Source organism: Piliocolobus tephrosceles, chromosome 9 (genome assembly GCF_002776525.5).
Source record: "Piliocolobus tephrosceles isolate RC106 chromosome 9, ASM277652v3, whole genome shotgun sequence".
NCBI classification, from domain to species: Eukaryota; Metazoa; Chordata; class Mammalia; order Primates; family Cercopithecidae; genus Piliocolobus; species Piliocolobus tephrosceles.
Window position 1 is genome coordinate 84,783,741 of NC_045442.1, and position 25,747 is coordinate 84,809,487.

Sequence of the window (25,747 nt, forward strand, 5' to 3'; positions counted from 1 at the left end):
TCCCCCACACACACCATCCTCAGGATAAAGCCTAAACTTGGCAGGCAGGCAAGACCCTGCCCCACTCCCTCCACCAGCCCCTAGGGGTGCAGAGCCTGGGCCAGCCCACCGTTTGCACAGTGCCCGCACATCCAGGCAGCTCCCAGCCCCAGCATAACCACTACCCCTCTGCTTCCCCATGGCACCTTCCTGACCACTTTCCCAGAACAAGGCTGGAAGAGTCAGGAAAGGGACATCAACAGGGTCCTGGGCACTTCCAGAGAGAAGTTCAGGGAGGACGTGATGCTGAAACCAACATCTAAAGATGAGCAGGAGGTAGCCAGGTAGGCGGGTGGGGGTGCAGGGCACATGACGGAGGACCTTGAGGGTCGGAGGGCAGGGGTGAGGGAGCATGGTTGGCAGTACCCTGCCCTGGCATGGTGGGGCTAGGGTGGGGACACAGGCAAGTAGGGGATGTTCAAGGCCAAAGGTCACAGAGACAAAGATTCTGGGTCTACACCAGCACTGATCTGGTACACGTCCTGGCTAACCCACTGAGGAGAGGTGCTGCCTCCCTTTCCTGGGGCTCAGTCGCTCCATCCATGAAATCTACAAAATGGGACGATCACACCTGTCTTTAGGGGGTACTGTGAGGGCCAGACTTCCCTGAGGCCCAGCCCCCAGGTACCATCAGTCCTCAGACTGGCCCCACATTCCCAGCTGGCCACTGGAACCCTCAGATGGGAGCTGCCAGGAGGCGTGAGAAGGTCTCATTCCAGCTCAGCCTCCCAAGAGGCTTCCTTCCCCGCGGCCCTCCTGTGGGAGGCACCCTGTGCTGGGGCTTCTGGGCTTGGCCTCCCTCATTAGGGGCCCCGCCAATCCCTCCCCTCATCAGGGTCTCTCAGGAGCCTGGCAGGGCCTGCCCCTGCCTGGCTGAACTCCCTCAGCCCTCCTGGCACCCTTGGAGGGGAGCCTTGCCAAGAACTAGTTCCAGTAGGTTTGTCAGCTCCCTGGAAACCCAGCCATCGTGTGGGTTCCTCGAGGTCCCAGCCTATGCTCTTCACAGAGCACTGGCTCTGCCACCGCAGGGGAAACTGGCAGAGGCTGCCTCTCCTCTTGATGAACTTGCTGCCAGGCCTCCCCCACCAGCGTTTCCCTGGCAAAGCCATCCCTCACCCCCCTCTCCCACACAGGAGAGGAAGCCCAGGCAGAGCAGTCCGCTGGCTCGAATCCTCGTCCTCTGGTTCCAGTCCTCGTCCTCTATGACCCTGGGCACCGTCCTCAGCCTCTCTGAGCTGGGCTTGGCCACCTCCCGGGGTGTGAGCGTCCACGGGAGATCGACCACACCAGGCACCTGGGAGCAGGTGCTTTGAAATGCGGCTTTCTCCGAACCTTGCAGGGTCAATTCCTGGACAGGTTCTGCCTGCCCCTGAGTCCCACCCCCAAGGCCGCATCAGGGAAGGGAGACCTGGGATTCCCTCTTGGAGCTGATTCCGGAGCAGAGTGGAGCTGTGCAGCAAGTCTGCTTCAGTCATATGCCTGCTTTTCACTCTTAGAGGAGCAGGCAATGCCACAGTCTGGGAAGAGGCACAATGAGGAAAGTAATTCTAAAATTCTCTCTCGAGACTCCCAAACTTTGGGTAATTCCACAGTTTCCCTCTTGGCTCCAGGCCTTCCTGCTCTCAGGACCCCTGTACCCCAACACTCGCCATCTTCCATGCAACCACCCCACCCTCTGTCAGTGCAGGGACTCACTAGCCGGCCAACTCTGTCACTTCCAGGCTCTGCGCTAAGTACTAGAGAGCTTCAGAATTGCCCTCAGGGCTGTAAGCGGTAAGATCCACCAGCTAGCCGGCAAAGCTGAAAACTCTCCTGCTACCCACCCGTCCAGGCCTGCAGGAGCACAGCAGAGGCTAAGATCACCTGGAAGTGTCCTGCCCTGGGTAGTCCGCCCCAGGGCAGGAGTGATACCCTCAACCTGGGGGCGCCGGTCCCACACCCCTTCCTGTGGCCCAGGGAGGCTTGGGGTCAGAGCCCGAGGCTCGGATCCCTCTGGGTCCCCCCACTCTGTAGTTGGGGTTGGGGAGGGATCCTTTGCAAGTCCCTGCGCCCCTCCCAGACTCTTAAGTCCTCATCTCTACAAGCGGGTTGCCAACACCCGCAGGAGATTGGAGGACGCCTTCGGTCCCTGCGTCTTCCCTCAGACACTCACGACCCCCGCTCCCAGGGAACCGTCCCGCAACACCAGATCCGCGGTGACACCCAAACTCCCCCAGGCTCCCCGCCGACCCCCGCGAGACGCATGCGCGGCGCTCTCCCTCGCCCGCTGCGCGGGTCCCGGCTTCGAGCGCTCTCTGGCCCAGAGACGCCGTTTCTCTGGCGGACCCGGGGGTGCCCGCACCCCGTCCCGCCCCTACCTGGGGCGGCGGGCGCGCAGCAGGCGGGCAGGCGGCAGGGCGGCCGTGGGCAGGCGCGGCACCCGGAGTAGGCCCGCGCGGCCGGCATCAGGCCCATGGCGCGCCCAGGCGCGGCGGCGCGGCGGCGGCTGGAATGCCCGGCACGCGCGCAGGTAGCGTCTTGCCCGCCGCCCGCCCGCCCCGGCCAGCGCCGCCCCGGGCCCGGACCCTGAGGCGAAGGAGGGCCCAGGATCTGTGAGTTGCCTGGGATGCCACGCCCGAAGTAGGCTCCTGTGAGGGATCGCCGGTGTCAAACTTCACACCCTTTACCCTAATGCCCCACGTTCCCGGGCACCGCAGGAATCCCTTCCCTCTTTGCCCAGGACCGGCTTTCGAGCGCCCGCTCAGCCCTTCGCCTGGGAGGCAGGTGTTCCAGGTGAGGCAAAGGAGGTCCAGGGAGGTTAGGTAACTGAGTCTGGGTCACCCAGCAAGGAGGAGAGTGCTGGCTTCACAGTGGGGGTCCAGGCTCCAAGCCCTCCTGGCCTCTTCCTGCCTGGGCACCCTAGTGCCAGAGATAGTGGTTTGGACTTGATATACAGAATGCCCCTGAGCAGTCTGAGGGGTATTAGCTTCCCTATATTACAGAAAATCAGAGAGGTTGTGTGATTTGTCTAAGGTCATACAGCTGGTGATGGACCTTCATTAACACCTACATGATCTTTCTGCAAAGCTCATGTTCTTCTCAGGGTAAGTTTCTGAGATCAGCCCACAATCCCAATACTTCAAAGGGTGAGGGCTGGAATGGGTACACCAGGAAGGCAGGAGGACAGAGAGGCACGGCTAGGGGCAGTGCAACACCAGTAGCAGAGATGGGAGTCCCAAGGGCAGGACAGCAGAATTCTTAAGGGAGGGATTTGCCACCCTGGGGCTGGAAGAGGTTGGAGCCCTTCTTCAAGCTGGATGTGCAGAGCTGGGTCACGCCTCTTGCTCATTCTAGGCAGAGCCTGGCCTAGGGTGAAACAAGCCAGGCACTCACCACAGGGGCACAATTTAAGGGGCACCCAAAACTTCAGTAACTAGTATAAACATTTTATTTTAGTATTTTTAAGAATAAATATTAGGCAAAAAATCTTTGATGAACAAAAGATCAACGTTTTCAATACAGACAGGACTGCACTTGCGCAGGCCTTCAGGGTGAGTGCCTCCCACCCCAATCCCACCACACTCCTGCCTGTATTTCACATGTTCCCATTTGACCATGGATGTGGTTGGCTGAATAATGCCCTTCCCCACAAGATGTCCTGATCACTGGAACCTATGACTGTGTTATCTTACACAGTACAAGAGACTTTGTAGATGAGATGAGAGCAGGAGAGGTTAACCTGGGTTATCTGAGGGGCCAGGTGCAATCATAGGAGTTCTTTTACGAGGAAGGCAGAAGGAAGTTTGACCACAGAGGAGGTGGTGGGGGCAGGACAGAGGCAGAGACTGCATGCTGAAGCCACAGCCAAGGCCTTGCCATAGCCCCTGGAAGGTTAAAGACACAAAGAACTGCTTCTCCCTGTGTCCTACAAGAAACCAGACCTGCTGACATCTGGATTTTAGCCTTAGAAGACTGGTTATGACTTCTGACCTACAGAACTACAAGAGAATCACATTGTGTTGTTTTATGCTGCCAAATTTCTGGCAGTTTGTTAGAGCTGCAATGGGGACCTAATATAAGGATATTTTTATATTAATGTTCATTTTTTAAAAGATTACAATAAAATATCTTGATTACTGAGTTTTTTTGGTGCCCCCTTACATTTTGTGCCCCAGGCCAGTGAGGATCCCTAGTCCTGGCCCTGACACTAAGTATGGGGGCTAAGGTCCTCAAGGCCGTGGGAGTGAGGCCACGGAGTTGTTTTCTTCCTCCCCAGAGCTCAGGTGAACATTAGGGTGACAGCGCAGGTTGGTGCAGGGTGTCACAAACCAAGGAATGTCTGCCCTCCACCTACCAACAGAGCCTGGCATTCCCACAGCCCAGGGACCTGCCAGCTCTGTGCAGCCATGTCCATGTTAAAGAGCAGGGGCCAAGGGCTCAGCAGAAGCTCCCACCAACCAGGGACTGGTGGGCCTCTCTCAGGTGGGCAGGCAGGCTCTGGTGCTGACATGCTTTCTCTGCGCTGAGCCATGGTTTCCCTGCCTGTGTGTTCACAGTCAGACTGGCCAGTCTCTGCACAGTGCCCTCCACCCCTACCCAGGAGCCCCACATGGCTAGAGCCCTGCAGGCGCCACCCATTAGAAGGCTCCAGGTGAAGCCCTGGCCCTGCCAATGCCTACCTCACCTCAGGGGTGGTTTTTAGCGGTGGCGCCTGTTGGGGATGGGTGTGCAGAGGTAGTCATGAGACTGCCTTCTCGGGACAGGGCTGGGAAGCTGACAACCTGAGTCTATCCTCTCACACAAGCAACCCAGTAACAGTTGGCCTCTTCACTTTGGATGGCCTTTGTCTCTGAGCTGTATATACAACAGTTCCCTGGCTAGGGCTGGGATCCAGGACCTCAGGGACTGCCTCTTCCCTCAGTCTTAATTATGTCCCGCTCACCCATCAAGACACCTCAGATCTAGTGGGTAGAATGCACTGAGGCCTACCTGGCAACAGCATCCAGCGATGAGCTTACCCTGGAGGTGGGCTGTGCTGCCCCCAGTCCCACTGTGTGTTGTTAGGTAAGTTGCTGAACCTCTGAGTCTCTGCCGCCTCCAGATTGTACCAAACTCCTGGCAAGGGCAACCTATAGCCAGTTTGAGCTCCCTTCCTCTTCTCTCAGGGTGTGTGGGCTGAAGGGCTCCAGGGCCACTTGGAACAAGCTGAGAGACAAAGATCCCAACCCTAGGACACCCTGAGGCTTCCTGGCATCCTGCTCTCTACAGCAGGCAGCCAGCACCCCGGCTCTGCACTCCAGCAGACCTAGGTCGAAATGCCAGCTTCCCACTTATTTGTGGTCTGGACAAATGCTGGAGCCTCCTTGATTCTGTCTCCTCACCAAAAGTGGGATATAATGGGACTGATTTCACAGGGCTATTGTCAGGCTCAGCAGGGACACAGGGCCCAGTACAGAAAATGCTGGGGTCCCCAGGGGTACATCCCCATCTTAGCAATAATTGGGACAAACTCTTTTCTGGTTCTGTGATCTGAGGTCTATTGAAACCAGACTGAAACCAAACTGGCCAAGCTGATGGGCATTTCTCATCAGAGCTGCTGAGAAGGAAGCGCTTAATGAACCAGCAAGGTGGTTAAAAGGGTGTTGAACGTTAGTGTCCTGACCTTTGCAGGAAGCAGTGGTGACAGCCCCCTGTAAATCACCCCGACTAGTTTGCCAGGCTCTCCCTAGATAAAGCAGCTGCTCTGGCCTTTTTTCTGGTAAATAGCTCTGTGGCTGTCCCATCAGTGGGGGGCAGGCAGGGAGGTGGGTGCTGTGGCTGGAGGTCATTTCCTCTGCCTTGGGGATCCAAGTTCTCAGGCTCCTGGGGCTCTGGCAGGGGAGAAGACTTGAGGGCTGCAGGGGAAGGAGGCCCAAGTGTGCTCTGAACACACCCTATACACAGAAGAGGCCAGGTCTGCCCTCTATGAGCCTGGACAGGATCCAAGGCCCACAGGGACATCTTCTCCACTTGAGTACATGGACCCTCAGGGCCCACTAGAATGGACGGAGAGCACCAGAACTAGTCTTCTGCTGGCTTATGACCTGAGGCCTAGCCCAGGTCTGCAAGTCCTTTCTCTCCCCTTTTGGAAGGATTGCCTGGGAAAGCCCAGGCCCACTGGCCAGGCAGGTTGACAGTCACAGGAACTAGAAATAAGACTGTCTTCTTGAATCTCTCATTAGGGCTGGGATATAGAGCAAGCAGTGCTGGGGAGAAGTGGTCCACTAGGACCTTGGGCTCCACCACTGGCAGCCTAGCATGGGGGTAATCACCTTTCACTCTGAATCTGATTATGCCTCCAGGGCTTCCTTTTAGAGATGTCATTCCATCAAATGATGACCACTACCAGCTAACAAGGTTGCATTGTGTCCCACCAGGTTGTCCCAAGGTTGGATTTTTTTCCATGTCATGTGTCCTGCCCTAGGGCTTCAGGGAGCTGGATTTCTCCCTTCTTTCTTTCACTCATGATTCCAGAGGAACCCAAGGGCAGGAGAGTTGACTCCTCGGGGTCTGAGAAAAGTCTCCAGAGGTCTGTGAGATTCCCACACAGCCAGGCCAGGGCAGTGCAGCTCCGATGACGACCACAGGCCTACTGCCTATCTCCAGCCCCCATGCCCCAGCACCAAGCAGTCACTCTGGGCAGGGACACCTTTTCCCAGCTTGGCTCCTTGCCCCAGGACTGCCCTCTGCACTGCCACTGGTAAGGTTGGGACCAACAGCTTCAGGGCTTTGCTTGGCGGTGCCTGCTGGCCATAGTGGAACAGTTACCACAGTGCTAGTTAGCACCAGTCCCAGCCCCCAGACTTCTTAATCCAACTGCCCACTCAGCATCTCTACTGGTTTAATGACTCATAGACACCTCAAACCTAAACGTGTCCAAACTGAGCTATGGTCTTGCCATAGCCTCCCAAACCAGCTCTGTGCTAAGTCTTCCCTTCTTAATTCATAACAACTCCAGCCTCCAGCTGCCCAACCAGACACCATGCAGTCAGCCTCCACTGCACCCTTCCTGTCATCCACAGCCAGGAGAGCTTATTGTCCTACTTGCAAAATAGATTTGGAATCTGATCACTTTCACTACCCTGACCACAGGGAGAGCACCCCTTCTCTTGCCTGGATTATTGCGAATTAAATGATGTATTAGATCAAGACGTTCCTCGGCTCAAAGCCCTCCAATGCCCCCTCCTCATTTCACTTAAGAGTAACAGCAGCCGGGCCGGGCACGGTGGCTCACACCTGTAATCCCAGCACTTTGGGAGGCCGAGGCGGGTGGATCATGAGGTCAGGAGTTCGAGACCAGCCTGGCCAAGATGGTGAAACCCTGTATCTACTAAAAATACAAAATTCACTGGGGATGGCGGTGGGTGCCTGTAATCCCAGCTACTCAGGAGGCTGAGGCAGGAGAATCACTTGAACTTGGGAGGCAGAGGTTGCAATGAGCCCAGATAGCCTCAAAAAAAGAAAAAAAAATAGAGTAACAGCGGCTGGGTGTGGTGGCTCATGCCTGTAATTCCAGCACTTTGGGAGGCCAAGGCAGGTGGGTCATTTGAGGTCAGGAGTTCGAGACCAGCCTGGCCAACATGGTGAAACCCCTGCTCTACTCAAAATACAAAAATTAGCCGGGTATGGTGGTATGCACCTGTAATCCCAGCTACTCGGGAGGCTGAGGCAGGAGAATTGCTTGAACCTAGGAGGCAGAGGTTGCAGTGAGCCGAGATTGTGCCACTGCACTCCAGCCTGGGCAACACAGCAAGACTCCGTCTCCAAAATAAAATAAAATAAAACAAAACAACATAAAATAAAATATAAAATAAAATAAAATAAAACAAAACAGCTAGAATACTGAAAGGGGCCCAGGAAGCCTCTACCTTCTGCCATCTGGCTCCCTTCCTCACTCCCTCCAGCCCATCTGCCTCTGTGCTGGTTCTAGACCACGTCAGATGTTTTGCTTTTGCCCAAGCTGTGGCCTCAGTCTAGCACACTTCCACTAGATGTCCCCTTGGCTCACTCTCTTACCTCTTTCAACACCTTATGAACAATGAGATACCACTTCATACCTGTTAGGATGGCTATTTAAAAAAAAAACCAAAAAACAGAAAGCAAGTTCTGGTGAGAATGTGGAGGAACTAGAAACCTTGTGTACTGCCAGTAGGAATATAAAATGGGGCAACCACTGTGGAAAATGGTCTGGAGGCTCCTCAAAAAATTAAAAATAGAATTACCATATGATCTAGCAATCCCACTTCTGGGTATATACCCCAAATAATTGAAATCAGGGACTCAAAGAGATATTTGCACACTCATATTCACAGCAGCATTAGTCACAATAGTCAAAACACAGAAGCAACTCAAGTGTCCATCAATGGATGAATGGATAAACAAATGTGGTATATCCATACAATGGAATATCATTTGAGCTTAAAAAGGAGGGAAACTCCAATACATGCTACCACATAGATGAAACTTGAGAACATTATGCAAAGTGAAATAGGCCAGTCACAAAAAGACAAATACTACAGGATTCTACTTATACAAGGTACTTAGAACAGTCAAATTTATAAAGACAGAAAGTAGAATGGTGGTTGCCCAGGGCTGGAGGGAGGAAGCAAGAGTTTCAGTTTGGGAAGATGAAAAAGTTCTGGGGACGGATGGTGGTGATGGTTGTACAACAGGGTGAAAACACTTAATGTCACGGAATTGTACACTGTGCACTGCTTTCTTCCCTGCTGAGTCCTCTGCCTGCATGTGACAGGTATTAGTAACTGCTTGATGAATGAATGAGGACTATTTGGTACTGAGAGAGTGTTGAGCACTTTATGTCCATTTTCTCTCTTAATTCTTATGACAATCCTGCAAAAAACATATTATTCTTCCTATTTTGCAAACAAGGACACAGAGGTACAGCAAGGATAAGAGGTGCCAGGTCATGCAGCAAGCAAGTGGCAGAGTCAGATCACACCTAGACCCAAGCCTGTTGCCAAAGCCTCACTCTGCCTCCTCTCACCCTTCAATGCAATGGACTTGGCTAAGCCCCTTCCTATGCATATAAATTCCAAGCTTTAAATTCCTGGTTATCTGGAGAGGCTTGCCGACTCTCTCCAGATAACCAGGCAAGGGGCACACATGTTTAAGCACCCACCAGATGCTGAAGCAGCCCTGGGGACCCTGTGACTATTGTCTCCCTTCTCTCTCCTCTCAGAGAGAGCTGGCAAGGAAACAGCTGGCAAGGAGGTACTGCCCCATGCGTCTTTCTGGGGCTGTGTTCCCTGAACTGGGCATGGAAGTTCAGAGATCAGTTTGAGGAGTATTGGCCTCTTAACAATATCACATATTCTCATTCCTGAACATGGGATGTCTTTCTTCTTATTTAGATCTTTTTCAATTTCTTTCAACAAGGCTTTGTTATTTTCAGAATATAAGTTTTATACTTTTTTGCTAAATTTATCCCTAAGTATTTTACTCTTTTGGATGCTCCTGTAGATGAAATTTTCTTAATTTCATTCTCAGTTTGCTCATGGATACTGTACACAAATACAGTTGATTTGTATATACTAATCTTGTGTCCTTCAACCTTGCAGAATTTTTAATTAATTCTAATAGTTTCTTTTTTTGTACTTTCTGTATACAAGATCATGCCATCTGCAAACAGAGATACTTTAATGTCTTCCTTTTCAATCAAGCTTCATCTTATTTCATTTTCTTGCATAATTGTCCTGGCTAGAACCTCCAGTACAATGCTGAACAGAAGTGGTGAAGGCAAGAATCCCTGTCTTGCTCCTGATCTTGGAGGAAAAGTACCCAGTCTTCCTCGATTAAGTATGATATTATCAGTGGGCTTTTTGTAGATGCCCTTTATCATAGAAGTTCCCTTCTATTCCTAGGGATAGAATAGAAGTTCACTTCTATTCCTAGTTTCTGGAGTGTTTTAATCATTAAAGGGTGCTGGATTTTATAAAATGTTTTTTCTAGTCTACTAAGACGGTCATGTGTTCTTGTCCTTTATTCTGTTAATATATTACATTAATTGATTTTCAGCTGATTAAATCACCCTTCCATTCTTAGGATAAATCTCATTTGGTCATGGGGTATAATTCTTTGGATTCGGCATGTTAGTATTTTATGAATGATTTTTGTATCTATATCCATAAGAAATATTGGTGTTCCAGCAATAATTCTCTGTCCCTCCTGCACCATCAGTCTTTTGCAATGATGCTTTGTCTTCCAGCTTAAAAAAATAAACAAACTTCCTCTTTACCTCACCTCCTCCTCCAGCTGCTGTCCACATTTCTCTCTTTCCCTTTCCTGCAAACTTTTTGAAAGAGTTGTTATGCTGTCACTCCAATTCCCCTCCTATCATCCTTTCTCATTCCCACTATTATCAGGCACTCCACAAAAGCCCCTTTGCTCAAGTCACCAACGACTGCTCAGCTTTCACCCTCTGGCTGATCTATCAGCAGCACTTGCTGCAGCTGATCACTGCCCTTGTTCCTTCACTTGGCTCAGGGACCCTGGTGGCTTCTGGCTCTCCTCCCTCTCGGGGCTTGCTCTCTTTCTCACCTCCTCTGTTGTCCCTCCACCCGCTCTGTGCTGTCTCATCCAGCCTCATGACTTCAAACCCCATCTATGTGCTGATAGCCCCCTAAATTCTCTCTCTAGCCCAGTCCTCTCTCCTGATTTCTAGGCTGGAATATTTACCTGCCTACTTGACATCTGAACTTGAGCATCTTATAGGTATCTCAAACTAGGCCCATATCTTCCTTTCAAATAGCTGCAGTTTCTGTAGTCTTTCTATCTCAGTTAATAGCTAACCCATTAGCTTCCCATTGCTTAGATCAAAACATCCCAGAATTACCCTTAACTTCTCTCCTTCATTCTCATATACCTCTCACCCATCTCAACAGGGGGAAACCACTGGCTTTACCTTCAAAAAAATCAATAATTCAATGACTTCTTATCGCCACCGCCACTGGGCCAGGCCACCCTCACCTCTCACCTGCACTGTTGTATAAGGAGCTCCTAACTGGTTTTGGTCTCTTCTCAACATGGCAGTCAGAAGGATCCTGGTAGAAGATGGGCCAGGCTCTGCCTCTTCTCTGTTCCATGCCATGAGGTACTAACAGCCCTACCATAATGACAAGGTCATTCATTCTTTGGTCTCTCTCCTCCCCTTTGCCCACTCTGCTCTGGCCACACTGGCCTCCTTGCTGCTCTTCTGGGATGGATCCCCCACCTCTGCCTGTGCTGTCATCCACCCTTTCTTTCCTTCTACTCAAAAGTCACCAAACCCTAACCCTATCTCTTGTGTTCCCCTCCCTGCCTCTTCTGTCCCCACTGTGCCCACCACCATCTAACTTGCCACATGTCTGCTCAGCTGGTCACCCACCTCCTCTACTAGCACATGAGCACCATGAGGCCAGTGCCTGTCCCTCCAGCTCACTGCTGTCTCCTCAGCCCCTAGAACATTTGCGAGTCCATGGCAGATTGGCTGAATGACCAAATGAATGCCCAAATGAGAGGCACTCCAGCTGGGGCCACAGCTTGGTGGGCTGGGCAGGCCACCAGCAGTGAGGCTCCCTTGACCACTGGCCTGCTCCCACTTCTTAAGGGGATGGCTGGGCTGTCCCATCGGAAGTGGGCACGCTGCCCGCTCCTGTCTGTCAGAGGTAGCCTGCCTGTGCCAGAATAAGCACCCCAGGAAGGGCTCAGGGGCTCTGTCACAAAACAGCCAAAGAAGGACGGATCCTCTAAGCCTCCTTCCCAGAGGATGTGGGCTAATAACAGCTTTGCCAGAAAACCTTCAGGGGCCTACTGAGCCCACCTGCCAGCACCATGCATGCCCAGACACGCCTAGCATCGCTAACTTCTGAGATTTCTGCATTTCTTCTGTACTCCCGGGGGAAAAGGAGATAAGCGCCTTTGATGGCAGTTCCTATTTTAATGGTTGTGAGTTCTTCAGCACACAGCCTGGGAAGGCAGATAAATGCCAGGCCTGGGGAAGGGGTCAGTCTAGGGTCTATGTGGGATTCTGCCAAAGGTCCCCAAATCTGAGCAAGCAGAGAGGGAGATGGACGTGTGGCTGGGGAGCCAGGCCTGCTGGGTGCAGGTCTTGGTGCAGCTCTTGGATGGGCTATTTGGGCCAGGACCAAGCACAGTCTTCGAGATCAGAACATCCACTTCCACTTCTCAGTTCTGCTCCCTAGCTGGCTGTGTCATCTTGGGCAAGTCATCTCACTCTTCAACCCCAAGTTTCTCCCTTTGTTTCATTTATTTTTTATATGCACACATCTAGAAAAACTCTTAAAGCATAAATGGGCAGATAAACATGTCATTGTAAAAGGAACACCTGTGTAACTACCCAAGTCATGCTAGAGAACATTTCAGATATCTATGCCCCTCTCCCATCCCATCTTAACCTCTTCCCTCCTCCCTACTATCCTGACTTTCATGGCATTCATTTTTTTGCTTTTCTTTATATTCTGCTGCCTATCTATCTATAAATAACATAGTTTACTTCTGCCCTGTGTTTCAGCTTTATATAGGTAGATAATACAACATGTTATGTTTTTTGTTTGTTTGGGTTTAGTTCCACATTGCTTTTAAGATTCATGCATGTTTTTAGGTGGCACTGTAATAGAGTCATTCTCATTGCTGTGGAGTTTCCCACTGTAAGACTGAGTCATAGTTACTCATCCATTGTATTGTTGCTGGGCACTTGGGTTAGTGTCAGGCTATCATCAGTAAGGCTGCCATGAACATCCCATGTATCCAAGTCTCCTGGCCTCCCTGTGCACACATTTCTATGTGGGACATGCTTCATATGGAATTGCTGGGACACAGGTGTGCACAGCATCAACTTCAGCAGACACTGCTGATTGCCCTAGCAATATGTGCAAGTTTCTATAGCTTTCTATCCTCATCACCACTTGAAACTGTCTTTTTCATTTAGTTATTTAGTCATTCTGGTGGGTGCACACAAGTATCCCATGGCGATTTAATTTGCATTTCCCTGATTACTGAAGAGGTTGTGCGCAGGAGCCTATGTTCACTGGTCATGAGGATTTCTTTTTTTAGGAAATGCCTGTCCAAGTCTCTTGCCCATGCTTCTGCTGCCTTGTCTGTTTTTGCCTCATTCATTTGTAGGAGTGTGGGGAGTGAGTAATTTGATGACCATATGTGTTGCAAACACCTTCACCCAATCTATAGCTTATCTTTTCATTGTCTTAATCTACTTTTTACAAACAGATGCTCTTCATTTTATAAAATGCAATTTATCAACAATTTCATAATAGATTAGTGGGTTTTTTTTTTTTTTTTTTTTTTTTTTGTAACTCATTTAAAAAATCTTTCTCTACCCCAAGATAATGATAATGTTCTTTCCCTGGTGCTCAAAAGTGTCACCTGTCATACATCAAAGTCCAACTATGTAAGATTCTGCTTCTGGGCTGTATTCTGTTCCACTGGTTCACTTTCAGCAACCTGGAACCAAAGGAAGCCATTGTGAGGCTGCAGAAATCCCTGGGTGGGCTTAGGCCTTTCCAGGCCATTAATCTGGGGCCATAAGTCAAATGTGCTGTAACCTTCAGGGATCAAGGGGACCAAGGCTGACAGTGTGATATCATTCATGAAGCCTGAGAGAACAACTTTTACTCTCAATATTATATTGACTCTTCCTTATAAGGGATTTACGATTCAATGAAAGGTGGTCAGGCAGACCACAGCCAGGGGTGGGAGAGGATAGTGGGCAAACAGAGGAGCAAAGGAAGGGGCTCAGCCGGGGCTTGTGAAATCTGGAGATTGGCCCAGAGCCCCAAAAGGTGAGTCCCTGCCCAGACTGTGTGCTGATCAAACACCATAGGGAGAAAGAGGACGTCCATAGCTTGTGTAGGCAGAGTCCGGCCAGCTTTCAGACTCCCAGTCTCCACATTCAGCAGGGAGTTGGTGGCCCTGGCCCAAATGCCATGGTGATCCCATTATGAAACGTCTTTACATGACCACTTCATATGGACACCGACCTAGAGATAGCAACTGCATGGCTGGGAGTCACCTTTCATTTCTCTCATACCCCATGTCCAGACCATAGGCAAAACCTGGCAGCTCCACCTTCAGGATATACCTGTAGCTGGTCACTTTGCACCATCAGCTGCATGCCCACCCCATGGACTCTCCTGGCCTGCTGTGTCCACTCCTGTCCCTCTATGGTCCACTCCTCAGGTGGTGGCCAGGGGGCCCTTTTCAGAAATCCAGGTCCCGTGTGTCTCCTGTTCTGAGCCCTCCTGGTATCCCACTGTATAGAGAACAAAATAAAAAATCCCCACCAGGACTCCAAGACCCTGGTGACCACCCTCACCTCAGGCCCTCGCACTCTCCTGGTCTTCACTACCTCGGAACCCCAGCCTTCCTGACATGGCTCGTGTTCCCATAGCTCGTCCCTACCTCGGGGCGCTTGCACATGTCCCATGTCTCCACCGGAATGCTCTTGCCCAGCATGCCCCTGGCTCCCCGTTGCTGCATTAAGTCTGCTGGGCCACTCCACCTAGCCACACCCCCGCCGTCCTCTCACTGAGCTTCACTGGCTTTGTGGCGTGTCTCACCCCTGGACGCCACGAGACACATGTCCTCGTCTACCATCCCTCCTGCAGAGAATGGAGATGAGGTAGGGTGGAGGTGTGGCCTATCCTCATGAATTCCTCACCCCGGAATAGAATCCAGTACATTTAGACGTCTAATACACAGCTTTCAATAAAGGAGGAAGTGAGTACACGGCAGTCGTTGGGTGACTCCTGAGGGCTGGCAGTGGAAGGGCCAGCTTGCTGTGAGAAGCACAGGATGCAGCCAGCAAGTCCCCAGTGAGTGGGGTCTCTAGGGGCTCAGGACAGGCAGGGGGCATGATTACCTGGAGGCAAGGGTTCTAGAGGGTGGGCATGCGATCTACGGGCAGTACCTCCGCCCAGCGGGGCCCAGATGACCCGGCGGATGGCCTGCACCCAGTCCTCCATGTCACGCTGGGAGCTGGCCATGAGCAGGAGCGCCTCGGGGTTGGCCGGTACCTTCTCCCGCTCCCCGGCACCACCTGCAAGACAGGGAGACACAGGCTTATGCAGGGTCCCTGTGCAATGCCGGGTCCCTGCCCGCAGCCCACTCTCCATCCCCAGCACTAGTCAGCGTTACTCCCTGTGGGATACTCTCGAAGTCCTTCCAGCAATAGCTGAGCTTTGCTTTTATCTCACAGTCCACCCCTTTCACACCTCACATCGCTTTATTTGGAGCCCTTTCCCATTTTCTCTTTTTTCTCTTGGTCTCACTTTGTTATTTTCCCATGCCAAAATAGAAATAATTTAAAGCACCCCAGGACACTATTAGAAAAAAAAAGCATGCAGATGTTAGGCCAGCTCAGAGACTTTCAGTGCCCCAGGGTGGCCTCACTTTATGCTTTGTTTCAAATCAGTTTTGCCCACTCTAAGAACACAGCTGAACGTCACTATGTGCTTTTAACTTTGGATTGGAGATTAGGGCCTCCCTTCCCCACCATGAAGACAAGAGTCTCCGTATATATGAAGGTCACAGAGGCTGGATGTTAAACCAGGATGCAGCACAGCGTCCCAGATTACTCCACCACACCCATCTCACGGCTAGACAGTGGATCGGTACCTAAAGGCAGAAGGATGGGAAAACTCAAGACAGTTACTTGTGAACTGACTTTCCCCTCTTTGGTTTTCAAGTTTTCATGTGTAAGTGAATTGATCTTCGGGAAATATTAAAAAACTATTTATACTGAACTGTACAGGTAATTTTAGGGTTTTCAAGAATGAGTTTGTCTTTATACACCCTACCCGCGACATCCCAGGACTATCTGCTGGTAGGGTGAACAGACCTGTGTTCCCAGGGGGTGGGTGGGCCCAAGCCATGCTTTGCTGGAGCCCATGACCCAGGGATGGAAAGCAGATAGGACCAGCGCTTACTGAGCACGTGGTACATGCCTGTGACCCTTCTGGTAAGCACAGCTGCCACACACATGCCCTCCTGGGGTTCTTTAACCTTCACAGTGACTCCGTGAGGAAGGTACTATTTCCAACCACATTTTACAGATGAGAAAACTGAAGCACAGAGGAATTAAGTAACCTGTTGAATGCACACAGCGAATGAGTGGCACTGCCAGAGATTCAAGTCCCAGCTCTGGGCTCTCAGTCATCCCACGTTCCCTCCCGCCATCTCTCCGCTAAGAACTGGGGAAACCAAGCAGGCTGCTCTGAGGGCTGAGGCAGAGGGCAGGGCTATGTCCCGGCTGAGGGCACCACAGCGGGCCTGCGGGGAAGCAGGGGGAGAGGCCCCAATGCTCAGGAGGGTGAGGAGCAGCCAGGGCTCTGCCATGCCCTCTGGAGCCCTTCACTACGCAGGCAAGCCCTGCTTGCCAGGGCTCAGACAGCTGCTGGGCAGCAGAGCTGTGGAGGTAGGTAGGAAGGGAGCTGGAGGCTGAGACAGCGGAGCCCAATCCCAGAAGCTGCTCGGTTGGCTGCTGTGGCCACTCACAAGAGTGTGGGCACTGCCACCTACCGAGGTTGCCACTTGGAAGCAGCTCTGCCTTGGGGACAGCAGTGCTGCACAGCATTTGTGCTACAAAGGCTGGAATGGCTGAGTGTGCGAGATGGGGAGGGGAAGCCAGATGCCACCAGGAAGCTTTTCTATGTGAGCATTCCTAGAAAAATATCTCAAGATGACTTGGAAAAAAGAAAGAAAAGAAAAGAAACCTGGAGAGCCACAGCTCCAGGAATTTGTGGTTACTTGGTTTGTCCTAAATATTCACTTCTGTACCTAATCTTGACTCATTTGAAAATTATTTTCCCTGCAGAGGACCACCCAAGTCATATAAGCTTCAGGCCCCACGAAACTTGGATCTGCCCTGACCAGAGGCTGGCAGATACTCTCATGCCCAGCTGTGCCCGTCCTGGGTCCTGCCCCAAGGTGCTCTCAGCCTAACTTTTTAAGTATTTGTGTATATTTTTATATAAGCATAACTGTTAAGGAAATGGCCACACACTGTTTTACAAAGGGACTGCTCCATTTTACTTTCCCGCCTGCTGTGTATGACAGTTCTGGGACCCCCCACATCCACACCAACAGTTGGTATGCTCAGTCTTTTTACTTTTAGCCATCCGAATAGGTGTGCAGCTGTTTGAATTTGCATTTCCCAAATGACTGTTGATGTTGGACATCTTTTATGTATTCAGTTGCTAACTGTGTGTCGTCTTTGGTGACATATCTGTTCAAATCTTTTGCCCATTTTTAAAATAGGTTATTTATTTTCCATTATTGGTGTTGAGAGTTCTTGACATATTCTCGATATAAGGTCTTTACCAGATATTTGCTTTGCAAATATTTCTCCCAGTCCATGTCTCTCTCTTTTTTCATTCTATTAACAGTGGATTTCCAAGAGCAGAAGTTTTTAATTTTGCAAAGTCCAATTAATCATTTTTTTCTTTTATTGAGTGTGCTTCTGGTATTATATCTAAGAAATCTTTACTTCACCTAAGGCCATAAAAGTTTTCTTCTAGGTTTTCTTTCAAAAGTTTCACAGCTTTAGGATTTACATGTAGGTCTATGAGTTACTTTTTGTATATGGGAGAAGGTGTAATTGAAGTTCATTCTTCTGCATATGCATGTTCCAGCCCCACTTGGTAAAAAGTCTATCCTTTCTCTATGGACACCAATGAACCTCCATGTGCAATCGTGCTATCTGCAAATAGAGACAGTTTTACTTCTTCCTTTCCAACTGGGAATCATTTCTTTCTTCTTCTAATGACACTGACCAGAGCCTCAAATATCATATTGAATAGAAGTGGTGAGAGCAGACATTCTTGCTTGTTCCTGTATCTTATGGCAAAAGCATTTGGTTTTTCACCATTAAGTCTATCTGCGTAGGCTTTCTGAAGATGTCCTTAATCAGGTTGAGAAAGTTCTATTTCTAATTTGCTGAGAGGTTTTTTTATTGGTACATATTTGTACATATTTATGGAGTACATGTGATATTTTCTTACATGCATAGAGTGTGTAATAATCAACTCTAGGAATCTGGGGTGTCCATCACTTCAAGTGTTTATTACTCCTATGTGTTGGGAACATTTCAAGTCCTCTCTTCTAGTTATTTGGAAATATGTAATACATTGTTGTTAACTATTGTCACTCTACCCTGCTATGGAACATTAGAATTTATTCTATTTAACTCTATGTTTGTACCCATTAACCAACCTCTCTTCATCCCCCTCTCTGCTTGACCCTTCTCAGGCTCTAGTAAACATCATTCTACTGTCTGCCTCCATGAGACAAACTTCTTTTCAGCTCCTACGTATAAGTGAGAACATGCAATATTTGTTTTTCTGTGCCTAGCTTATTTCACTTAATATGCTGGTTCCATCCATTGCTGCAAATGACATGATTTCATTCCTTTTCTATGGCCGAATAGTATAACATTGTGTATATATACCACAGTTTCTTTATCCATTCATCCACTGATGAACACGTAGGTTGATTCCATATCTTTGCTGTTGTGAATAGTGCTGCAATGAACATTGGGGTACATTAACCTATTTATGCCTAGTGTTCCATTATTGGAATGCTAAGCTTGTGGGAGTTATGTATATCCTACTGCTCAAGGTCACTGCCAAGGTCTGATTTTTCCCAAAAAAATTTGCAACCTCCAGCATAAATGGGTTAATTCCTTTGATATACTGATTTCCTTTCCTTTGGATAAATACCAGTAGTGGAATTGCTGGATCACATGGTGGTTTTACTTTTAGGTTTTCTGAGAAATCTCCATACTGTTTTCCATAATGACTGTGTTAATTCACATTCCCACAAACAATATATAAGAGTTTTCTTTTTTCAGTATCCTCTCCAGTGTCTATTATTTTTTGTGTTTTTATAATAGGCATTCAAACTGGTAAGATGATATCTCATTGTGGTTTTGTCTTGCATTTCTCTGCATTTTTTCATATACCTCTTCACCATTTGTATGTCTTCTTTTGTGAAATGTCTATAGTACCCTTTGCCTACTTTTTAATGGGTTGTTTTGCCAGTTGAGTTCCTTGTATATTCTGGATATTCGTTTCTTGTCAGATGAACAGTTTGCAAATATTTTTCTCCCATTCAACAGGTTGTCTCTTCACTCTGTTGATTCTTCCCTTTGCTGTGCAGAAACTTTTTAGTTTAATATAGTCCCATTTAGCTATTTTTGTTTTTGTTGCCTGTGCTTTAGGAGCCTTAGTCATAAAGTCTTTGACTAGACCAACATCCTGGAGTCTTTTCCTCTATGTTTTCTTCCAGTAGTTTCATACTTTCATGTTTTATGTGTAAGCCTTTAATACATTTGTAGTTGAATTCTGTACACAATGAGAGATAGGGTCTAGTCTCAGCCTTCTGCATATGGATATCCAGTTTTCCAGCACCACTTATTGAAGAGGGTGTCCTTTCCCCAATGTATGTTGTTGGTGCCTGTGTTGAAAATTGGTTGGCTGCTCAGCCACGTTTTTATTGGGAAGGGATGTTAGATTTTGTCAAATGTCTTTTCTGCATCTATTGTAATGACAATATAACTTTTTGGTGTGTTAATTGATGAATTACGCTAATAAATTTCCAAATGCTAAACCGATCTTACATTCCTGGGAGAAATCTCGCTTGGTAATGATGTATTTTCCCTTTTATATATTGTTGCTTTGATTTGCTAAAATTTTGTTAAAAGTATTTTATGTATTTTCATGAGGGATATTGGCCTGCAGTTTCCTTTACTTACAATGTCTTGGTCTGGTTTTGGTGGTCTCGCAGAATAAGCTATTAAATATTCCCTCATTTTCCAACCTAGAAGTTTGTAGATAATTGCTATTATTTCTTCCTTAAATATTTGATATAATTCACCAACGCAGCCCTCTAGACCTGAAGCTTACTTTGTGGAAAGGTTTGTAATAACAAATACAATTTCTTTAATATATACATCTATTTCTTCTTGAGTAAACTTTACTAGTTTGTGTCTTTCAAAGAATTTGTCAGTTTCATCTAAGTTATTGAATGAATTGGCATAAAGTTGTCCATAATGTTCCTTTATTATCCTTTTACTATCTGAATAAGCTGTAGTGATATCACCATTGGTAATTTCTATCTTTTTCCTTTTCTCCTTCAATCAGCCTTGCTGGAGGCTTACCAATTTTATTGATCTCAAAAAATCAGCCTTTTGCTTCATTGAATTTGTTGTTTTTGTGGTTAGCAAACTTGTTTTTAAAGGACTAGATAGCAAACATTTTAGGTTTTTAGGCCATACAGTCTCTGTCACAACTACTTTACTCTGCCACTATAGTGCAAATGCAGCCAAAGACAATATGTGAACGAAAGGTCATGACTGTATCTGTGTAAACTTCATTTACAAAAACAAACAGCCAGGTTGCAGGTTGCCGACTTGGGTCATAGTTCATTGATTTCCACCGTGATCTTTATTTTTTTTTCTTCTGCTTACCTTGGGTTTAATTTGGTCTTTTTCTAGTTTCTTACAGAGTTCAGTGCTATAATTGTCCCCTGAACTAGTAGTACTTTAGAGGCAGCCCCCAGATTTTGATATGTTGTGTTTTCATTTTATTCAGTTCAAAATACCTTCTAGTTTCCCTTTGGATTTCTTCTTTAATTTGTGAGTTATTTAGAATTGTGTTAGTTTCCAAATTTGGGGGGATTGTACCAGAATATGGTATATCTTGCTAAGTGTTCTGTGTGCACTGAGAAAAATTATTCTGCCGTGGTTGGGTGGAGTGTTCTACAAATGTCAATTTGGTCTAGTTGAAAGTTTTGTTCAGATCTTCAATATCCATACTGATTTTTCTGTCTACTTCTTCTATCAATTATTGAGAGAAGGCTATTCAAATCTCTAATTATAATTTTAGATTTGTCTATTTTCTCCTTGTATTTCTATCAGTTTTTGCTTCAGGTAGTTTGAAGCTGTTATTAGGAGCATAAATATTTAGGACGTTACGTCTTCTTGATGAACTGACCTCTTTATCATTATGAAATGACCTTATTTATCCCTAGTCATATTTTTTACTCTGGTCTGAAATCCTTGATAAATATAGCCATCCAGTTTTCTTTTGATTAGTGTCAGTATGATGTTATCTTTTTCCATCCTGTTAACTTATTTGTGTCTTCACATTTTAAGTGCATTTTTTATCAGGCATATAGTTGGGTCCTGCTTTTTATCCAATCTGATAAGCTTTATTTATAATGTGATTATTGGGAAGCTTAGATTTAAGTTTGGCTTCTGTTTTCTATCTGTCCTTTTTCTCTTTTCTTGTCTTCTTTTGGATGGAGTTTTTGTTTTTTGTTTTTAATGATTTCATTCTATCTCCTTTGTTGGCTTATTAGGAAAAATCTCACTCTCTTTCTCTTCATGATATAGGAATTGCTTTAGGGTTTATGGTATACATCTTTAACTTATTACAGTCTACATTAAGTGATATTGTACCCCTTCATGTATAATATAAAGATCTTACAAGACTATACTTCCATGTCTTCTTTCCTGACCTTTTTTGCCATGGTTGTCTTACCTTTTACTGGTATACTTTGTTATACATCCCATAATATATTGTTGTTGTTATTATTATTATTATTTTGAGACAGGGTCTTGCTCTGTCACCCAGGCTGGAGTGGAGGGGTGCGATCTCGGCTCACTGCAACCTCCTCCGCCTCTTGGGTTCAAGCGATTCTCCTGTCTCAGCTTCTTGAGTAGCTGGGATTACAGGCATGCACCACCACGCCAGGCTAATTTTTGTTATTTTTAGTAGTGACGGGGTTTCACCACATTGACCAGGCTGGTCTCAAACTCCTGACCTTAGATGATCCACCCGCCTTGGCCTCCCATGTTAGTTTTACTTTAAAACTTAACATCTTTTGAAAATACTTAAATTATAAGAGAAAAACATATATTTATCCATGTAGTTACCACAGTGCTTTTCATTTTGTTGTGCAGATTCAGTCCCATATGGTATTATTTTACTGCTGCCTGGAGGTCTTCCTCTAACATTTCGTGGAGTATGCAGCTATTGGGTGATGAATTCTTTCAGCTGTTGAGTGTGGGAATCATTAATTCATCTTCATTTTTGAAAGATATTCTCACTGGATAAAGTCTTCAAGGTTGGAAATGTTTTTCTTTCACAGCTTTTAAGATGTTGCTCTACTTGCATTGTTTCTCATGAGAATTTTGCCATCATCCTCATTTTTTGATGTTTTGTGTCTTTTTACTGTTTCACTAGTTATGGGTAATTTGATTATGATGTGCCTCCGTGCAGTTTTATTCAGGTTTCCTATACTTGGAACTCACTGAACTTCTTAGATTTGTGAACTTATAGTTTTCATAACATTTGGAATATTTTGGCCATTGGTACTTCAAATACGTGTTTCCATCCCCTGTCCCTGCTTAAGATTCCAGTTACGTGGATATTATACAACTTGAGGTTATCCCACAGCTCACTGATGCTCTGTTTTTGTTAAATTATTTTTTTCTCTGTGTGTTTTATTTTTGTATAGTGTGGTAGCAGAATAACAGCCCCCAAAGACATCCACATCCCTGTCCCTGGAACCTGTGATTAGGTTACCCAGCAAAGAATTAAGGCTGCAGATGGAATTAAAGTTGCTAATCAGCTGGCTTTAAACTAGGAAGATTATCTTAGATTATCCAAGTGAGCCCAAGGCAATCATAAGGGTATTGAAAAGTGGAGGGGAAGACAGAAGACGAGTGTAAGAGAGAGATGTGACTACAGCAGAAGTGATAAAATGTGAGAAGAACCTGATCCGTCATTTTTGGTCTTGAAGGTGGAGGAAGGAAGCCAGGAGCTGATGAATGCAGGCAACCTCTAGAAACTCGAAAGCTCAAGAAAAATGGATTCACCCTCAGAACCTCCATAAAGGAATTCAGGTCTACTGACACCTTGATTTAAGCCCAGTGAAACCTGTGTCAGACTTCCGACCTACAGAACCATAAGGTAAATTTGCATTGTTTAAGCCACTAAATTTGTGGTAACATGTCACAGGCCAGGCACCAGGCACAGTGGCTCATGCCAGTAATCCCAGCACTTTGGGAGGCTGAGGTGGGAGGATTGCTTGAGCCCCAGTTCAAGACCAGCCTGGACAACATGGCAAGACCCCAACTCTATGAAAAATAATTTTAAAAAATTAGCCAGACATGGCATGACCAAGCCTGCGCTTCCAGCTACTAAGGAGTCTGAGCCCAGGAGTTCCAATCTGCAATGAGCTATAATTATGCACTGCACTCCAGCCTGGGCCACAGAGCAAGATCCTGTCTCAATAAACAAATAAATAGTAAACAATGTGTCACAACAGCAATAGAAAACTAATACAGCTAGTTGCTATTGCTATGTCTTCACAAATCTTTTCATGTTAGTGTGTTTAATCTGCCATTAACCCCACCCAGCATTAGTTTTCATCTCATACATAATAGGTTTGATCTCTAGAAGTTTAATTTAGGTCTTTTTTTTAAAAAAAAAAAAAGTTTCATGTGTCTACTTTTTGATCATATAGAATACAGTTAGAAAAACTGTTTTAATGTCTTTGCTAATTCTAAAATCTGTGTCATTTCTGGGTTTGTCTCAATTGATTGCTTTTTCTTTTTCTCCTCATTATAGGCTACATTTTCCTGCTCCTTTGCACTCCTGATATTTCTAATTAGTTGCCAGACACTGTGATTTTTATTTATTTTTTTGTATTTCTTTTTTTTATTTTTTATTATATTTTAAGTTCTAGGGTACATGTGCACAATGTGCAGGTTTGTTACATATGTATACATGTGCCATGTTGGTATGCTGCACTCATTAACTCGTCATTTACATTAGGCATATCTCCTAATGCTATCCCTCCCTGTCCCCCCATGTCACGACAGGCCCCAGTGTGTGATATTCCCCTTCCTGTGTCCAAGTGTTCTCATTGTTCAATTTCCACCTATGAGTGAGAACATTCGGTGTTTGGTTTTCTGTTCTTGTGATAGTTTGCTGAGAATAATGGTTTCCAGCTGCATCCATGTTCCTACAAAGGACACAAACTCATCCTTTTTTATGGCTGCATAGTATTCCATGGTGTATATGTGCCACATTTTCTTAATCCAGTCTGTCAGTGATAGACATTTGGGTTGGTTCCAACTCTTTGCTATTGTGAATAGTGTCGCAATCGCAATAAACATACGTGTGCATGTGTCTTTATAGCAGCATGATTTATAACCCTTTGGGTATATACCCAGTAATGGGATGGCTGGGTCAAATGGTATTTTTAGTTCTAGATCCTTGAGGAATCACCACCGTCTTCCAAAATGGTTGAACTAGTTTACAGTCCCACAAACAGTGTAAAAGTGTTCCTATTTCTCCATATCCTCTCCAGCACCTATTGTTTCCTGACCTTTTAATGATCGCCATTCTAACTGGTGTGAGATGGTATCTCATTGTGGTTTTGATTTGCATTTCTCTGATGGTAAGTGATGATGAGCATTTTTTCATGTGTCTGTTGGCTGCATAAATGTCTTCTTTTGAGAAGTGTCTGTTCATATCCTTTGCCCACTTTTTGATGGGATTTTTTTTTCTTGTAAATTTGTTTGAGTTCTTTGTAGGTTCTGGATATTAGCTCTTTGTCAGATGAGTAGATTGCAAAAATGTTCTCCCATTCTGTAGGTTGCCTGTTCACTCTGATAGCAGTTTCTTTTGCTGTGCAGAAGCTCTTTAATTTAATTAGATCCCATTTGTCAATTTTGGCTTTGTTGCCATTGCTTTTGGTGTTTTAGACATGAAGTCCTTGCCCATGCCTATGTCCTGAATGGTATTGCCTAGGCTTTCTTCTAGGGTTTTTATGGTTTTAGGTCTGAAATGTAAGTCTCTAATCCATCTTGAATTAATTTTTGTATAAGATGTAAGGAAGGGATCCAGTTTCAGCTTTCTACATAAGGCTAGCCAGTTTTCCCAGCACCATTTATTAAATAGGGAATCCTTTCCCCATTTCTTGTTTTTGTCAGGTTTGTCAAAGATCAGATGATTGTAGATGTGTGGTATTATTTCTGAGGGCTCTGTTCTGTTCCATTGGTCTATATCTCTGTTTTGGTACCAGTACCATCCTGTTTTGGTTACTGTAGCCTTGTAGTATAGTTTGAAGTCAGGTAGCGTGATGCCTCCAGCTTTGTTCTTTTGGCTTAGGATTGTCTTGGCAATACGGGCCCTTTTTTGGTTCCATATGAACTTTAAAGTAGTTTTTTCCAATTCTGTGAAGAAAGTCATTGGTAGCTTAATGGGGATGGCATTGAATCTATAAATTACCGTAAGTATGGCCATTTTTACGATATTGATTCTTCCTATCCATGAGCATAGAAAAATTGTTTTAATGTCTTTGCTAATTTTAAAATCTGTGTCATTTCTGGGTTTGTCTCAATTGATTGCTTTTTATTTTTCTCCTCATTATGGGCTATATTTTCCTGCTTTTTTGCATTCCTGATATTTCTAATTAGTTGCCAGATACTGTGATTTTTAAATGGGTGGGTGATGAATGTTTCTGTGTTTCCGTAAATATTCTTCAGTCTTTTTCTGGTATGAACTTAGATTCTTGGAAAGAGTTTGATCCTTACAGATTTTGCCTCTAAGATTTGTTAGGTGGATCCAGAGTGCTCAGTACAGAG

At 46.4% G+C, this 25,747-nt stretch overlaps 1 protein-coding gene and 1 long non-coding RNA gene across 5 annotated transcripts in view; both read right to left on the minus strand.

The window, feature by feature from the left end:
* The window catches only part of ARHGAP22 (Rho GTPase activating protein 22), a 210,581-nt gene that overhangs the window by 18,370 nt on the left and 166,464 nt on the right, over nt 1-25,747 (minus strand). For 3 of the 4 annotated variants that reach the window (XR_002735272.2, XM_023230184.2, XM_023230185.2), the window contains one exon: nt 14,999-15,127. Coding sequence is in view for 3 of the 4 variants with exons in the window: in XM_023230184.2 (XP_023085952.2) it covers nt 14,999-15,127 (129 nt within the window). In the remaining variant the exon portion in view is untranslated. Of the gene's footprint in view, nt 1-14,950; nt 15,128-25,747 lie in introns of all 4 variants that reach the window. The other variant, XM_023230187.2, reaches the window with a different exon arrangement.
* On the minus strand, nt 3,444-14,559 carry LOC111554554. Its single transcript, XR_002735273.2, has 2 exons — nt 14,405-14,559; nt 3,444-5,223 (listed from the first exon to the last, which is right to left on the minus strand). It is a non-coding gene; the product is annotated as an uncharacterized LOC111554554 (long non-coding RNA).